This window comes from Corapipo altera, unplaced genomic scaffold (genome assembly GCF_003945725.1).
Source record: "Corapipo altera isolate COAL_440 unplaced genomic scaffold, ASM394572v1 23, whole genome shotgun sequence".
Taxonomy (NCBI): domain Eukaryota; kingdom Metazoa; phylum Chordata; class Aves; order Passeriformes; family Pipridae; genus Corapipo; species Corapipo altera.
Window position 1 is genome coordinate 17,154,908 of NW_020884878.1, and position 15,989 is coordinate 17,170,896.

Here is a 15,989-nt window from a genome sequence, read left to right on the forward strand (position 1 = left end):
TTCTGATCTAGTACCTTCTGAAAATAGGAAACTTCAGATGGGCTGAAACCCATCATTTTCATGCCCAGAAAGCAGAGTTTTTCTTTAAAGAAGCAGAAGCCAGCATACAAGTACTGCTTAAATGACCCTATGACACGAAATTAGGGAAACCAAGTAAAACAGCAGCCCTGAGATGAAGAAGGAAAAGAAGCCTTTAAAGATGGAGTTTAAAAGATTAAAGAGCTGTATCCAAAATGTGCTAGTGCTTGTGCTTTCAAGGATCTCTGTATCTTTATGAAAGAGTTGCTCAGGCAAACAAGGACTAATTTTTCCTCAGGGAACTACCTAGGTAATGTCTACTGGGTTGTGCCCATTCACTTACATGTAAACTCTAGTCAGCAGTAAAATCATGACATCAAAATTACCAGAACTTTATCTCTTAGCCTCCTCCCCATAAACATCTAAGATCTCTGCAATAGTGGAAATAAGCATGGTATGAATAGGAAGAGCACTATTTAAACTTTGACACCCTCCAGGTATGAGTAACAGCCATCATAATATCAAGAACCCATAATTTGTTCTTTCTCCTGCATATATTCTTCCACTAAAAAAAATATCTAAGTGAGACAGGAGCATATAACTTGCTCTTTGATCTACTGGTCTTTTCCCAACTATTTACCTTTCAGAACCTACACCACTGGTAAAGAATACAAGAAGTAAAGAAAGGAGCAGATATTGTACAGAGGTGACAGAGGCATCCATTCTAGTCTGTGCTGCACACCACTTCGCAGCCAAGGCACTTAACCTCTGTATTAAGGCTCTTAACCTCCACAAGAGTGCCCAAGCACTCTAAGCATGTTGTGAAGGTGAAGTGAGACTGTAGCAATAACTCCAAAGGGAAAACTGAAGTACTGAAAGGAGAAGTTACTTCTCCTCTACATGACACAGCGAGTCAGTGACCCAGCTGAGTGCAGACAGCAACAATCCCAACTCCAGAGCATTGCTTATAATATGGTGTTGTTATTTCATGACTGAGCATATAACATTTGCAGGACAGGTGAGTTAACATCTAACAAACTTCTTTCATTTGTGAAATAAGCCAGATGGGATCAAGTTGGCTCTTTAAACAAGCATAGCACGTGAGGCCCTGTTGCTAGAGCACTCTTCTTCACAAGTAGAGACCTCACATCCAGGAAAGGCTCATGCCACACAGTTCCATTTACTTTGAACAAAACCAACTTCTTTGCACCTTGCAGAAACTGCACGCAGCAGAACCCTGTGGTCCCCACCGCTGCCAGCCCCAGCCTATTCACAGCTACCTCCTCTTACCGGGAATTAGTTCTAACCAGTCTATTCAACAATAATGAATACTTAGTTAATCAGCGGGCTCTTTACGGCCCTTCTGCTGCCTGTAGTAGTTACCACTAGCTCATAAAATCCCTAATTTGTCTTTCAAACAGTGGATGGTTAAAGTAACCATTTTGACAGGGGCCTGGGGCTCTGTCCTCAATATACAGATCAGCTGGAAAGCCAAATAGGTGGAAAGTCTCTGCACAGCTCAGCAGAGGGGAAGTGTAGACCCAAACCTCCTGAGGTCTAAGTCCCTGCCCAGTCACATAGCAGTGCTAGCATACCCCCCCAAGGGTGAGCTGAGTAGAAGGATGAGACCTCATAGGAGTAAACAGTGACAGAGCCCTATAATGAGGTGTGGTTAACTGTCAGACTGAAAACATTGGGAAGAGTGAGGGAGCACATGAAAAAGAGCATTCACATATGATTAGAAATCCACATGACAAAGCACACAGCAGTCCTGAGAATAAGAACACGCGTATGAGCAATGGGGAGAATAAAAAATGCACATCCAAGAATATAAATTATGAGAATAACAGGGCAGTGGGGCAGAAGAGCAGTCAGGGAGCAGGATGGTGCCCACAGCACTGGATGTGCTACCTCTCCTTGGGCCCTTACTAATGATGCTATCATCTCCTGCACACCATGAGATGTCCCTGATGTTGTTTGAGGCAACACTTGTTCTTGGCATAATATCATGAGTGCTACTGGTAGAGCACAGCAAGGCCATGCCTTCTCAATTCAACCATCCTCCTCTGCCACAGACATCAACATCTTCAGGGTATGGTGTGGTGGAGATACTTGTGACCCTAAGCCTTTGGTGCATGTCCTGTCAGATCCAGCCAAGATAAAAGGAAACAGTAGTTCCTGGACACCTCAGATTGGGGCAGAGATGGTACAGTTTCACTCCCTAGGTAGCTGAAAATATTCAATGTTACAGTTGAAAAAGCCTTTCTTTCCAAGGCATGCCAAGAAACATTTGCCATTTGGCCACTTCCAACCTCGCTGTTGCCAGCTGACATGCACACAGAATGCAAAGGACCTCAGTAGAACAAAAAGGGGGCTGACAAGAGAAGCCAAAAAATTACCCAAGTGGCTTGCCCTCACTGTGTCTCCCTGAAGTGTTGCACAAAAGCTGATTATTCCAGTGTAGAAAAGAAGCAAACCGAACAGAGAAATTCCAGGTCCAGGTTAGGTTTAGCAAAAGTTATTCAGAGAGCTGAGAAGGAAAAGAGCTTTGACTCTCCCATCATTCCACTCCAGCCAGGGCAATGTCAGCTACTTCTCTGGACTCTCATTTCCATTTCACATAATGATAAACCAGGTGGAGCTGCCTGAGTGTGAGTTAAAAATTAGTCTCTTAAGCTTCATTGGCAACAGGATGTGGACTATAGAGCAAAGTGGTCTAGTTCAACTAACCCTTGTAGCTGAAGCTGGGGAGCCTTTTGACAATGAGATAGCAATCTGAGGAGGGAGGTTTGGAGTTCTCTGTGGTAACATACATCATTGTGAAAGAACTCAAAAAATAAGCAAGCACATAAAAAACACATTATTTTTTCCTCTTAAATGAGTCATTTGTGCCCTGGTGGAAATAAAATTTTGATACCTAAATAAGATCACACATTCACATTCAGTCAGAAAGATACTCACTGGTTTTTAAAATGTAAAATAAAATAACAACAAAAACCCCCTTTTTTAGTGGAACTGAAACTCAACAGGTTATCAGTGAGAGTAGCAAATGGAGTAGACTGCAGTAGGAGAAAGAAAATGACTGAACTAGATTTACATGCCAGATGACACACAGATGTATCAGAAATATCCTATATACAATGCAGTGTTCAGTGCCAGGTAATTAGCAATACAAGCAAGCATTTTTAATGTAATTTTTATTCAGAAAACATCCCTTTAACTGACCAGCACAGTGTAGTCTCTGAATAAGAAAGTTTGTGACCTTAGCTACTACAAAGCCCTCCTTTCAGCAAACACCGTTCAATACAGACCTTGTGACATCCAGTAGGAAGATTTGTTCTGTACACTCTCAGGAAGTGGGATGAGATTTCTGCCCTGGCAACTTCCCACCACCACTCCTTAAAAAGCAGCCTTTCCGCTCGGCAAAAGCAACACTTACCTGGAATATGACTGACATCTGCCGAGGTGTTTTCATGGCAAGCAGAAGGGAGAGAAAGGAGAGAGAGAAAGAGAAGAGAAAAAAAGCCATTAGAGATGCACACAGAAACTCAGCATCCTTGCATGGAAATCAATTTCATGCAAAACCAGAAGTAATTAGGTTTCTTTGAAGGCCACCCATCTGCAGCCAAGCACGCCGCCATGCAAGGGAGGAGACACTGGCTCCCTCTCCGCTGTGCATGTAAAAGTGAATCCACCATCATATCTGTCCGGAGAGAGAGTTCCTGGAATCAGATAGAACCAAGCCACGTCAGTTTCTGTAAGAATATTGGTTAAAATATTCTACTGTTTTTCACACACAAATGCAAAAGAAAGAAACAAAAGACAACCTTCCTGCAGGAGATTTCTATAGCACATAAATTCAAGCAAGTTTTCAGAAAAATAGAAAAGAACCTGCTCCCCTTTTACAAGGGGCCATGTGAATTTATGACCAGGTGTAAGACACTCAACATAGTCCCAAAGTCTAGAAGAGAGACCCTTCCTTTTCATTCCTCTTGCCCATCATTCCCCAAACAACATCCTTCATTGCAGACAGCAGTAGAACTGGGGGAGAAAGAGTGTGCCAGAGGCTTGTACATCCCACATGTTGTCTTTTCACAAGTTGGTAAATCAATCACACAAATCTAAAAACAAGTAAGTCCTTTGAAAAAGGGAGAAGCAAGACTATGTAAGTCATAGTACTGACCACAGAAAAGGCATGCCTTTGAATGTAGTGTCTGTTTTGGGCAGCGTCCACCAATCCCAGAGAATGTACTTCTCATAACATTTTTAGCATCCCAAATTTAGTCTTGCTCTGAATAGCTACACTTTCCATAACACCAGGAGGGAGGAACCAAAATCTCATGGGATTAGATTAGATAAACATGTTCATTCCAAGGTAGCCCTCAAAAAAACTAAAATAAAAACTAAAAAAAAAAAGGAAAAAAACAAAAACAAAACCAAACCAAACAAACAAAAAAACCAAAACAAACAAAAAACACAACAAAACAAAACAAAGCAAAAAAACCAAACAAACGAACAAAAAAACCCCACAACTTATTAGCATTCTCCTCTGGAGACCCAGCCCAAAAGTTGTGCTGTTAGAGGTACCACCTTTCCAGGAAGACTTCAAAGCAATACATTAATGATTCGGACTATAGATCCCAGAACACTTCTGCCACAAGTCTAGGAGCATGACATGCTGGGTGCATTGGCTTCACACCAAGGTCTAAGAATGTATTCTCCTACCCCAAATGTACCCACCAATTTCCATCAGTATTCCCCCCTCCTGTCCGAACCCACTGTGTTGCTGTGAAACTGGTGCCACATGTCTTCCTGAGTCAATTGCATTTCATTGGTGAGTGATTCCAGTTCATATTGCTTTTTGTTTATGACTTTCTGTTGCTGTTAGCTTATCACTTTGTAATGGCTCCAAAACCATTTGAGGAAAAGTCCCTGTGGGATATCACCTATATATCAAGCCGTCCTTCCCTAAGGAGGTAACAGCCTAAATAAAACAATGCACAAAGAGGGGAGGGACTATTGCATTGGCTCATTTAATTTCCGTAGCTTCTACTAAACATATATGTCAGATCTGATGAGGGTTATTTGTTGGTTTTCCTCTTTTAACACATAATTGTATCTAAGAACTGGTGTCTTGGCATGCAAGCCTGGAAGGGCACTTAGCACTGAAAGTTTACCTGAAAGTAATTACTTTTATGTAGGAAAAGAAAACAAGTCTCAGACAGCAATGCATGCAGTGAGGATGGAAAGCAAAAGGTGAGAGCAGGGGAAGAAGAAAGGACCAGTGACAGTTAGAGATGATCACATATCTCAGAAGAGGTAGAAATGAGCACCACAAGGTACTGCAAATGTTTCTGATAATCCAGAAGCTGCCCAAAAACCTATTCTAAGCAAGTAAAAAGCTCTAGACCCATGTTGTCTTATCACAGCAGGCACTGCTACAGCCCAGGCTACCTCAAGGGGCCTGGAACAGCAGGCAGCCTCACCAGTGTCTGTGCTCCAGGAGGAAATCTGTGGGACGTTTAGGGAATAAAAAGCATCAGCTGATAGAAAGGGCAAAGGAAAGAGCTAACAAAGAGTGAACAAGGGATAAACACATTAAGTAAATAAGAGAAGAGGCGGTGGGCTGTAACTGATACACTGCTTGAAATAATACTTATTTAACTATGTGGGAATTAAACAGGTCATGAAGCTGTTAAAGAAGTGCTAAGAGCTAACATAAGCACCTCTAAAATGTAGTTTCTTTTTACTTGTATTTTTACCTATATTTTTTGTTCCCATGTCCCTAAGAGCAGGTATCCCCCATCCTGACTGATTTTACTCTTAACTTTCTTTTTGCTGTATTTTTTTTTAAAGCTTCCACACAACACAACTTCTGTATACATTAGTTGCATCACAAAAGTCACTGTTTGCACCTCTTTGAGCTTTTGCACTATCTACCTACATGGTATTGTGGCTCATTATTGTTACTTTCCATGCTAAACAAAAAAGGAGTTTCTTGTATTGCAGACACCCCCCCATGTGGCATCTACTAGCAAACGCTGATTTTCAAATGGTGAAAATACTTAGTTTTTATTTTAAAACAACACAAAAAGCACTGCTTTCTTTGTGAAGACAAAAAATAACATATAGCCAGATAGTCCTCACAAAAGACCCTACAATAAATACCACTGTTGCAGACAACGGCAACTGCCATGTAAGTCACAGAATCACAGAATACTCTGAGTGGGAAGGGACCCACAGGGATCATCACGTCCAACCCCTGGCCCTACACAGCCTCAAGAATCAAACTATGTGCCTGAGAGCATTGTCCAAATGCTTCTTGAACTCTGGAATGCTTGGTGCTGTGGCAACTTCCCTGGGGAACCTTTTCCAGTGCCCAGCCACACTTTGGGTGAAGAACATTTTTCTAATATCCAACTTAAGTCCTCACTGGACTAAGAGGTGGACCTAACACCTCTGCAGTGTTGGTATGCCACTCCTCTGTGGGGCACAATTAAAACTGCGGTTGTGTATATCGACAAAAGGGATCCACCACTACCTTATGGCTGATGGCTCCACAATTAGGAGAAACCTAATGCCTCAAGAAAGGTAGAAGACAGAGATGGCATATAGGCAGAGTGACCAGATTTGGGGAGCTGAGTTGACTCTCCTTCAGATCCTGTCATCTGAGATGTCCTCTCAATTCTCTTCAAGATTTTCTGATTTGTTTAGAAAAGGATTGTTTAATACATGTCTCCTCTCTCTTCCATCAGCAGTACCTTCGTCTCCCCACACGGATCTCCTCCCTGACAAAGGGACTGAGGAGGTACAGCATGCCAATTAAACAAGGAGCATGCAGAACCCTCAGCTAGCAAAAAAATCCAGTGACCATGGGACTTACTGCCACATAGATGACGGTTTCTCCACTTTTTCAGCTCAGAGCAGTTCAAACACAGAAAGGTCTGCCTCTTAACAAAAGACAAGGCATAGTTTGCTTTATCCTATACACTGGAGTCCATTTATTGCTCCTTTGTAAAGGGCTGAGCTGCAAGCCGGTGCTGTTTGCTTTTGTTCTTTGATGCTAATAGCTGTGTTGAAAGAGGGATCAGCAGGGCCGCTGCCTTTGTCTGGTGTAGCCTCAGCCATCTGGGTGGAGTGGAAGGGAAGCAGGAGGATGAAGGTGAGCAGCAGGAACAAAGCAAACGTTATCATAGTTCAGATCATTTTCATGCCTGTACAGGAAACATCCAAGGTATTTTTCACTCTAACCTTTTTAACAAGAAGTTTAGCAAAAAGGGGAGGTTTCATGAGACTGTACTTCTCTCCAGCTGGAAGACAAGGACAGCACAGACTTTCTGTGCATACCAGCCCAACAGTACACATCACCTTGACCTGAAGAGACCTACTTATGTTTCCATCTCTGTGGTCCATTCAATTTTGTCCCTTGCTTTGATGCGTTGTGTATACCTGTCTTCTGCCGGCTTAACTGTGAGCCACTGACTGAATTCCCACATCACAAACAAGTTGGCAGGTGGAAGCATCCTAGGCTAAGTGGAAATAAGCACCTAGAAATGAATGGCACTGTCTTGTACTATGAGTCCCTAAAGTTCTCTAGCATCCCCCTCCAGCATTCTCTGGTGACTCTCTCTCTGAACACCAGTGAGTGGAGAGGACTGGGGAGCAGGCAGAAACTGGGCAGAGGAGGAGGGCAAAAGTCATAACACTTACAGGCATTTTTTGTCATAGGAGACCCACTCCCAAATAAGAGGAAATTCAGCTTTTAGACAGGAAAATTACTGTATTTTCAAGCTTATTCAGATATTGATACCTAAAAGGCTTTTCTAAAGCAGATTTTGCTCTCATTCTGCAAATACAGAAAATGGATATAGGTAAAATTTCACTGACAGAAGCACGACTGATTGGGAACTCAGTCACTTAATTTGACTTACTGACATATATGTATGTGTGTGTATATATATATATATATATATATATATATATACTGTTCAGGGACCATAGATTGATCCATTTATGGCAGCCTGTGAAATGATTAAAAAATATATATGATGAGCCAGCTTAGACTCCTGCAGTGTGGTAGTAAGAGGTGTTGGTTACTCAGAAGTTGATGACTTCCTTAACTGAGCTCTGATGCAGCATTTTAACAATATGAAGCTAGAAACCCCTCAAATTGCCCTGAACAAATTCTTTATTAATTTGATACTTCATCAAACAAAGTGTTAATTCCACATGCTGATTTGACAAGTGGTCTCATTCCATCCTAATCTGTCTGTTAAGGTAAACGTATGGTCCTACTTCACCTCCTACAGACTCCTCGTCTTTCTCTTCAGTACACAGGGGTTCAAAGCCTTCTGGGAGGGTTTATAACAACACAAAAAAAAAAGGCACTTTGGTTGTATAAACACCTTCTAACAAAAATTTGCTTGGGTAAAGATGGGGTCTGTAATGAGATCAATTCCAAGCATTAACACATCCCTATAGTGCCCATGCTCACACAGGAGACAGACATTTTGAAGATTGTTGTATTTATGGTTAACTAGGTTAGAATCTTGGCTCCAGTGAATTCATAAAATACTTGAAAGTTATTTTAAGAATGTCATGATTTCATCATTCATATTTACTTAACATCTTTTGTCTTACAATGGTAGTAGAATCCATCACGGGTATCCTTCCACTGATTCCAACAGAATTGCCACAAAAGTAAATTTGACCAATTCTATTTAATTTGCTTAAGTTTTAGGATACTGAAACAAATCCAAGACTGCTCCAGTATATGATGTCTGTCACTGAGCTACACACTGGGATCATGAAGAACTTCTCAGTACTAGCAGGTGTAGGCCTTATTGTCTCACTCCAGAAGAATAGGACCCTGTAATTTGTGTTAATGGAGTGTTGAACACTTCTGATTTTATTCAGTACAGATAAGTGGTGACACATACACAAACAAGTTCATTACAATCAATTACATTTCTCTGTGTCCTTTGTCCTACGGGATCTCTTAGGCTGCCAGTCTCTTGGGAATAGTATTCACTTGATGTGTTGCATAGAATTGCAGACATTTGTGGTACTGTGCCTTTGCACAGCTAATACTTGGGATCCCAAAGCACTTATTAGCTGTGAATATAGGAATCATTCATCCAGTACTGAAAAGCAGCCAGCTCTGAGGTGAAAGACACAGATGTTTAACAGCTTATGGGAACGCCATACAGCACTTTAGCATGTCAGAGTTAGAACAGCAAGAACTACTTAAAGAAGCAGAATGAAACTTGGCTGATTGTACTAAAAGCGCCGTGTGATTTTAAAGCACTTGTGATTTAAATGAAGTGAAGGGATTTGATTTCAAATCTTATCTGAATGATTAACGGTGATTTGAGGCCTCCAATGCTCTCCTCCATACTGTGCACAATAATGTTGTGGGCAACTTGCCCTCTCCACAGGGTCAAATGTGAGGTCAACTGACCTGTGCCTGAGTATGTCATCCTCTAAAGCATAGAAAAATTGAGTGGAACCTGCTAAAGAAAACAGACCCTATACCTTAAGGAGCCAAGCTTTCTCCTCTCAGGCAACCAAGATACTCAGGCAGAGTGTGCACTAGAGCTAGCTGGGGAGACATTTGTAAACCTGTAAACCACTATGGCTTCACAACTGTTGCTTGGCCATTTAGAAAAGTGCTTCATATCAACAGGGTATAGATGGATCAGGTATGCCTGCTGCTTTCAGAAACCAATGCACAGAGTTGCTTAACTCCAGTAAGAGTAAAAAACAACAATACAAATCTTAGAGAAACGAATTCCTAATAATCCCTTAATTAACTCTGTATCATTACTATTCTTAGATAAAATTACTTGCTGATTTCACAGCTTTCAGTGAAAGTACCATCCTCTCCCACACATCCCGACAAATATGCTCATGTACATTCCTCAGGGCCCTGGCTACATTGCTGGGAAAATAGTTGATAGTTCTGTAGCCCACTACTAGCAAAAATCCAACTGGAATTTAACTACCCAGTGCCCTCCAAACAATTTGTTGATCTTCATTTAAGCTGCCTAGATACAATGCTGGAGCGTTCCAGGATGAAACTTCTTTTTGTTTCATCCTAGGGGCCTGGGCACTGGAAGAAATAGAGGATTTTCTCCCTGCTATTTTGTACAACGCCCCCATATATCTACATTCAGACAGTTATGTTCCCAGTATTGTGGGGCGCACAAAGACAGATACCTGTTTAACTGTTGAAGGGAAGATGCAAGCAGAAAAACCAGAGTGCCCTCCATATCACCATAGATACAATGAGAAGAAACTTATGAAGCTGAAAGTTTAATGTTAGAAAAATTTGGCAGCAACAGGGTAGTTAGGCTCTGGATTAGCTTGGATACTGAGAGTTTACCAAACAGCATTGAAGACTATTAATAAAAGACTAGACAAGTGTTTCTCATTAATATTTCTGATTCACCTGATCTTGTCTTGGAAAGACTAGTTGTCCCCTGTGACTTTTTTCAATCCCATTTTCTATGATTTTATTATTCTAATTCAAAACACACTCTACCCAGACAATCCCATCGGTAACATCTGCCAGGCATCATAAGCTAGCAGCAGGGCAGACACCAAGGCCAAGCCTCTGACAGCAGCCATGCACAGGTACTCAGGGAAGAGTCAAAGGAACTGAGAAAATTCACAGTACCTTTATTAACAGCTTGCATCAAAATGCTTATCACTCCTTGATGGACTTTTCCCTCCTTGAATTTGTCAGGTCTCTTCTGGAACTACAATTGCTGTGGCGTGGAACTGGTTTTGTATGTTCATTTAAAACCTGAAGCTGAATGTCCCACATCGGGTATCCCCAACCAGTTGTTTTTAAAAATACTATGAATAAACATTCTCTATGCAGCATCAGCACAGCATTCTTCATTTTAACTATCTACCTCACCTCCTGCTTTAGCCACTTCTTTTATAAACTGAAGAGTGCTAGTCAATCAAGACTCTCTGGATATGGTAGCCATTCTGTACATACAGTGAAAAGACATCTAAGCTATCTACAGCATGACCAGTTTTGAAGTTTATCCTTGAGTTAGTTTTACCAGGCCATTTGTATAACTAGTATATTTTAGCACAGGTCTAAACCCATCTGAGGCTTGTCCCTCCCTTAGGGGCATACAGTATTACCAATCTGGCCAAAACTCCAATGAGAACAAACCTATTATTCTCATCAGAAACACTGATTGAAAAGTTTATGAATAAGAAATGCAGACTGTGTTTGAACAAATCAGCCTAAGAACACTCTACCTCTCTGGAGACCCTTATTCCTCATGAGAGCCTGGTGCAGATCCAGACCATCTCTTCTCTTTCAGTATCATGCCCACAAGTCCTATAAAGAGCACTTATCTGCCCTAGAATTCACTTGCAATGCTTGGGTCAAGAACTCCTGTGCCCAGAGGACAAAGCATCTATCAGAATAAAATGGACACTCTTGATAGCATGTGCCCAAGTTACACACATACAGTACGCAGTCTCCTCCACAAACACTATGATTTGTCATTCTAAGTTCCATGCAAACAGCATAAGTTGACATATCGTTCATCATATTACATATTGGAAGTCCCAAAGTTTTTTTCCGCTTAAGAGGCCACTCACAGGGGAAAAAAAAAGGATTAAACAACTTTCCTGCCTTTAGCTACAATATTTGGGACCACTATTTATAAAGCATTCATTTATTAGGAGCTGTGGCAGGGTTACATAGAAAGTTGTTTTTCAATTTTTTTACGTCATCTCCAGTGGTAAAGAGAGGAAGATGATTTCTCTTTCTCTCCCAGCTTGGATGAAACAAGAACCTGTGACTTTCTAAAAGCATACATGTTTATACTTCTGCCTGCTTTTTCACACTTCTCTAACAATACCTAGGCATCTCTGTATCTGTTCCTATGCACACACTTATGGCTGGAAACTCCTATCCTCATTCACATCTCCTTTCAAGGTGAGAAAGTCTCACACTTTGCAAAGCCTTTCAAAAACTACTTGCAAGAGAGTTACATTCCCATAGCATGTCTTAATTACAATTGAAACTGTGTTTCCATTATGTGCCAAATTTTCGCTTGATGTTAACAAGAACTAAATCAACCAATGTGACACTTCAGTGGCTGCATCATGTCATAGCAAGAGTTACTCTCCTAAGCTGGACATGACTCACACAACAGATCTTAGGGATACAGGAGTCAGTTTTTCTCCAAAGGTCTTCTTATTTTAATTGATTTAGGCATCAGGAAGGGATGGCAACTGGATGTATGTCCCTAAACGAAATACCCTCCCTGCCAGGAATCCCTTTGCTGGATTCACCAACATAGCTGCTGCTTCTCAGTTCTCTCAGATCCGGCAAAGACAGTAATGCTAGAAGATTATCAGGACATAAAGACAATCAGGAGCTTGATGATGCTGATGCCCAACAGTGGATTTTCCCAAGATGACCACCATGAAAATTAACCTCTTTTTGAGCAGTCTTGTGACTTACACTAAAAAGTGAACTAGCCATGTCATCCAAGAAGCTTAAACTAGTTTCATTGCAGGCAGTCTGCAATGTGCTTAAAGTACTGAAAACAGGTCTGTGGTGTTTCACCTTTGTCTGTATCACTTGCAAAGCTGACACAGAGACTGGAAACCTGCTGTATGCCACAGAAAAAGAGTACCTCTCCTCCCGTTGAGGAAGAACCTGCACACGTGCTGAGTATTTTCAGCTTTGTCTTGTTCTCAGAATGTCACCATGACAGCTACCAAAGGCATTTACTACCGCAAAATCCACTGCAAATTGTGCTGCCTCCGTTCCTCTCTTACCATCCAAAAAATGATGGATGCAAATGAACTTCGGGCATATTCCCTATGACATATAGAGCAGTGAGGATATTCAATAAATAGTAACACAAAGAACAGAAAAGGGAGTTAACCCAAGAAGATGTGGGGTAAAAAACATGTTAAGTAAGCAGAGAAAGGGTTTGTTAAGCCTATGAAATGGCCCGAGCTATAATCTATTTGCTGTACCCAGTCTTGGAATTAATAAAACAAATCCCTTGATACATCTGACAGAGTTATTAGAGGATATTAATATTCCCCTCAGAGCAATCTGAAGAACTGGAAATGGAGTCACAGAATGCTGTGACTAGCCTGGTCAGGCAAGAGTGGAGGGAGAAGAAGGGGGTCCCTTCTCCAAACCCACCTGATTCTCATTGTCAGCATTGTGTATTCCTGCCCAGCCTGCTCTGGAAAGTGTCAGAGGCTGCAGAACAAGGGGCAAAGCTAGAAGAGGAAAACTCTCCATCCTCGCTTCTGCTGCCAACTCAGTCTTACATGAGGCAGAAAGAAAGATGCTGTGCCACTAGCTGAGCTCTGTGATATCTGAGCCCTTCCCTGTTCACAGGAGGAGGGGGTGTCAGGCCACAGCAGGGAGGACATCCTGTACTACTGATCTCAGAAGCCACCACCTGAGCTCTGAAGAAAAAGCAGCTCTTGCAGACTTGGAGAGCAAGGAAGACTTCTTTATCTAGTTACACCTGGCACTTACTAGTGCCATATGCCAACACTCTTTGTGCTGCATTGCAGCACCCCAAGATGCAAATGGCATATTACATCCATCTGCAAGGTACACGGATGTCCCAGAAAAATTGAGAGGTGGCATTTTCTGCATTAGAAGGGACCTCTAGCAGGCTCCACTCAATAGCCCAGTTATTGTATCATCATTATCACAGTACCTCTTTGTTGGAAGGTCTAAGTAGAATTATTAGTATTTCACCACTGAATCCAGCTTACATAATGTTATACACCTCCCTAAGATTCCTGAGTATATAAATCTCTTAATGGAAAAAAAAGGGGATAAAACTCTGACTTCCTTTCTGAATACTAATTGTAGCTAACACAAAATCAAATCTAGGTTTACTACAGGATTCAGATTGGATTAATCTGAAACTCAGTTCTGTATCGGGAGCCTTGCACAAGACACCATATTTGAGAAGTTAGTGAGCTTCACCAGACCATGTCTGTTCTGTTGGGCCTTGTTCTTGAGGCTTGAGAAGCCCAGACAGCAGCAGTAGCAGCCACTACAGCGGAACCTGCTGGAGTGCTCTGTGCCAGCCTGTGGTGTGTGCTGGTGGGCATTATAACAGAAATAACACCCTAACCTATCAGGAAAAAATAAATTATTCTTTTTGCTGCCCAAAATAAAAGGTATTACAGTATGGGAAAGAGGAGGAAAATCCATCCAAGGTGGATGATATCCAGGGTCCATTTGATGGAGCATGAAAGCAGGGTTCCCAGCCTCTGAAGTGATGCAAGATTTCATCACTATCTATATTCCTCTTTTTATTATATCTTATAGCAGTGTCTATTTTATTACACCATTTGTTGTTGAGCCTTCTTTTTTAGGTCCAGAAAAATCCCTGCCCACTATACCTCTCTCACCCACCCGCTCCCCATCCCTAAGGGGAAGATTCCTCAGAAAAAGCTGGCACACTGCTGGTTAGCCAGCTGGTGCCTTCAGGTGCTAAGATTTGTGCTTCAGTAGGTCTCTTTGGCCAAGAAATAACAGTCTCCTGCTCTAAACACTCATCTCCCTGAATTGTCTACTGATTTGAAAATAAAGACCATTATCTTGAAATTTACTTGGTATCTATAATGCACTTAGCATGCCTCTGGATTTGCTATAAGATTTAACTAATTATTGATTTGTTCACTCAAATTCCAATTTGGATGGAGTTCCAGTGTGCCTGAAAAGTGAGAACTCTATTTATTACACATAAAATATATAGTGCATGCTCCTCCAACTTACAGTAATCATCCTAAATACAGAATGGGTAATCAGAAAAAATGCATCTTCTTTTACTCTCCTTCCTACACTTATGTATCATTTTTAGAGTATGTGTTAGTGGGTTTTATATTCCATGTTATTGCTGTATTTGCTGCTGCAACATATATATTTAAATTAAACAGAAGTCATCAGGAGCTTCTATTGGGAGCATTTGCCTTGTTTGTTGTTGAAAGGCGCTGCTTGGAAAAGAGTAACTGCTGACTTCAGTAAAATGTGAAACATAATGACAGGAAACAGCTGCATTCTTCATCTTTCAAAACACTAAATTTTCTTGTGTGATTGTCTAAATGTAGACCTCCAGCAGGATTCATGCAGATGCAGACCCAAGTGCATAATCATAGGACCTCATACCCACTGAATTCAGCAGATGTCTCCATTGAACGGACTAGGATCAGGCCCCTCAAATTACCGGCTCTTGCATGCAGAAAAAAATTTGATTTGTTTTTTCTTTCAATTAATCTGTTAACATAATACACATAAGCTCCTACCCAGAAAAACAGAAAACAGACAGCGAGGGTATAGGAAAAAGGTGTACGTCTTTTTGGTATTAAAAAAAAATGTTCTTAAATCTCTATTCTTTCTTCAGTCTGTGAAAAGGAGTGTGTGCAATAAATAGCTTCCATGCTCATTATCTCAGATCTGTTATATAAAAGACACTGCTGAACAGTATGAAGCTTTTCACCTCCAAGCCACCAGTTCAAATCCACTATATGTCAACAAAGATTCAAAGTTATTCCCAGCTAGCAGTCTTTCCGTGATCTAAGTGAAAACAGTTGAGTAGACCACTCAATTCATCTCCTTGCTGATTTCTGAATCCAGAAAATCCAGCACCATAATAACTGGCTTCCAAAGTACACAAATGTGTTAAGCACCATATAAACCGAGAAAGCCTTCCCTGGCCTTCCAACTGGCCCTTCCCACCAAGAAGACTGCCAAACACACTATCAGACACCAGCACTAACTGATAGCTCATCTAGATGTTAAGGACAGAAAGAACACAATTTAGTCTCTTATTTCTAAAGGCAGTCCCTTTGCAGAAAATTTCTACCGGATGCTTGTTACATGAGTAAAAGCCAGTACCTCTCCTCCAGGAACTGCTATTATTCACCAGCCAGGATCCAGCTCTATG

The 15,989-nt window shown here is 41.3% G+C and overlaps 1 protein-coding gene across 15 annotated transcripts in view; it reads right to left on the bottom strand.

Annotated features, from left to right (window-relative positions):
* The window catches only part of NRXN3 (neurexin 3), a 1,012,014-nt gene that overhangs the window by 904,904 nt on the left and 91,121 nt on the right, over positions 1–15,989 (bottom strand). For all 15 annotated transcript variants that reach the window (XM_027638371.1, XM_027638372.1, XM_027638389.1 and 12 more), the window contains one exon: positions 3,458–3,475. In XM_027638371.1, coding sequence (XP_027494172.1) covers positions 3,458–3,475 — 18 coding nt within the window. The remainder of the gene's footprint in view (positions 1–3,457; positions 3,476–15,989) is intronic.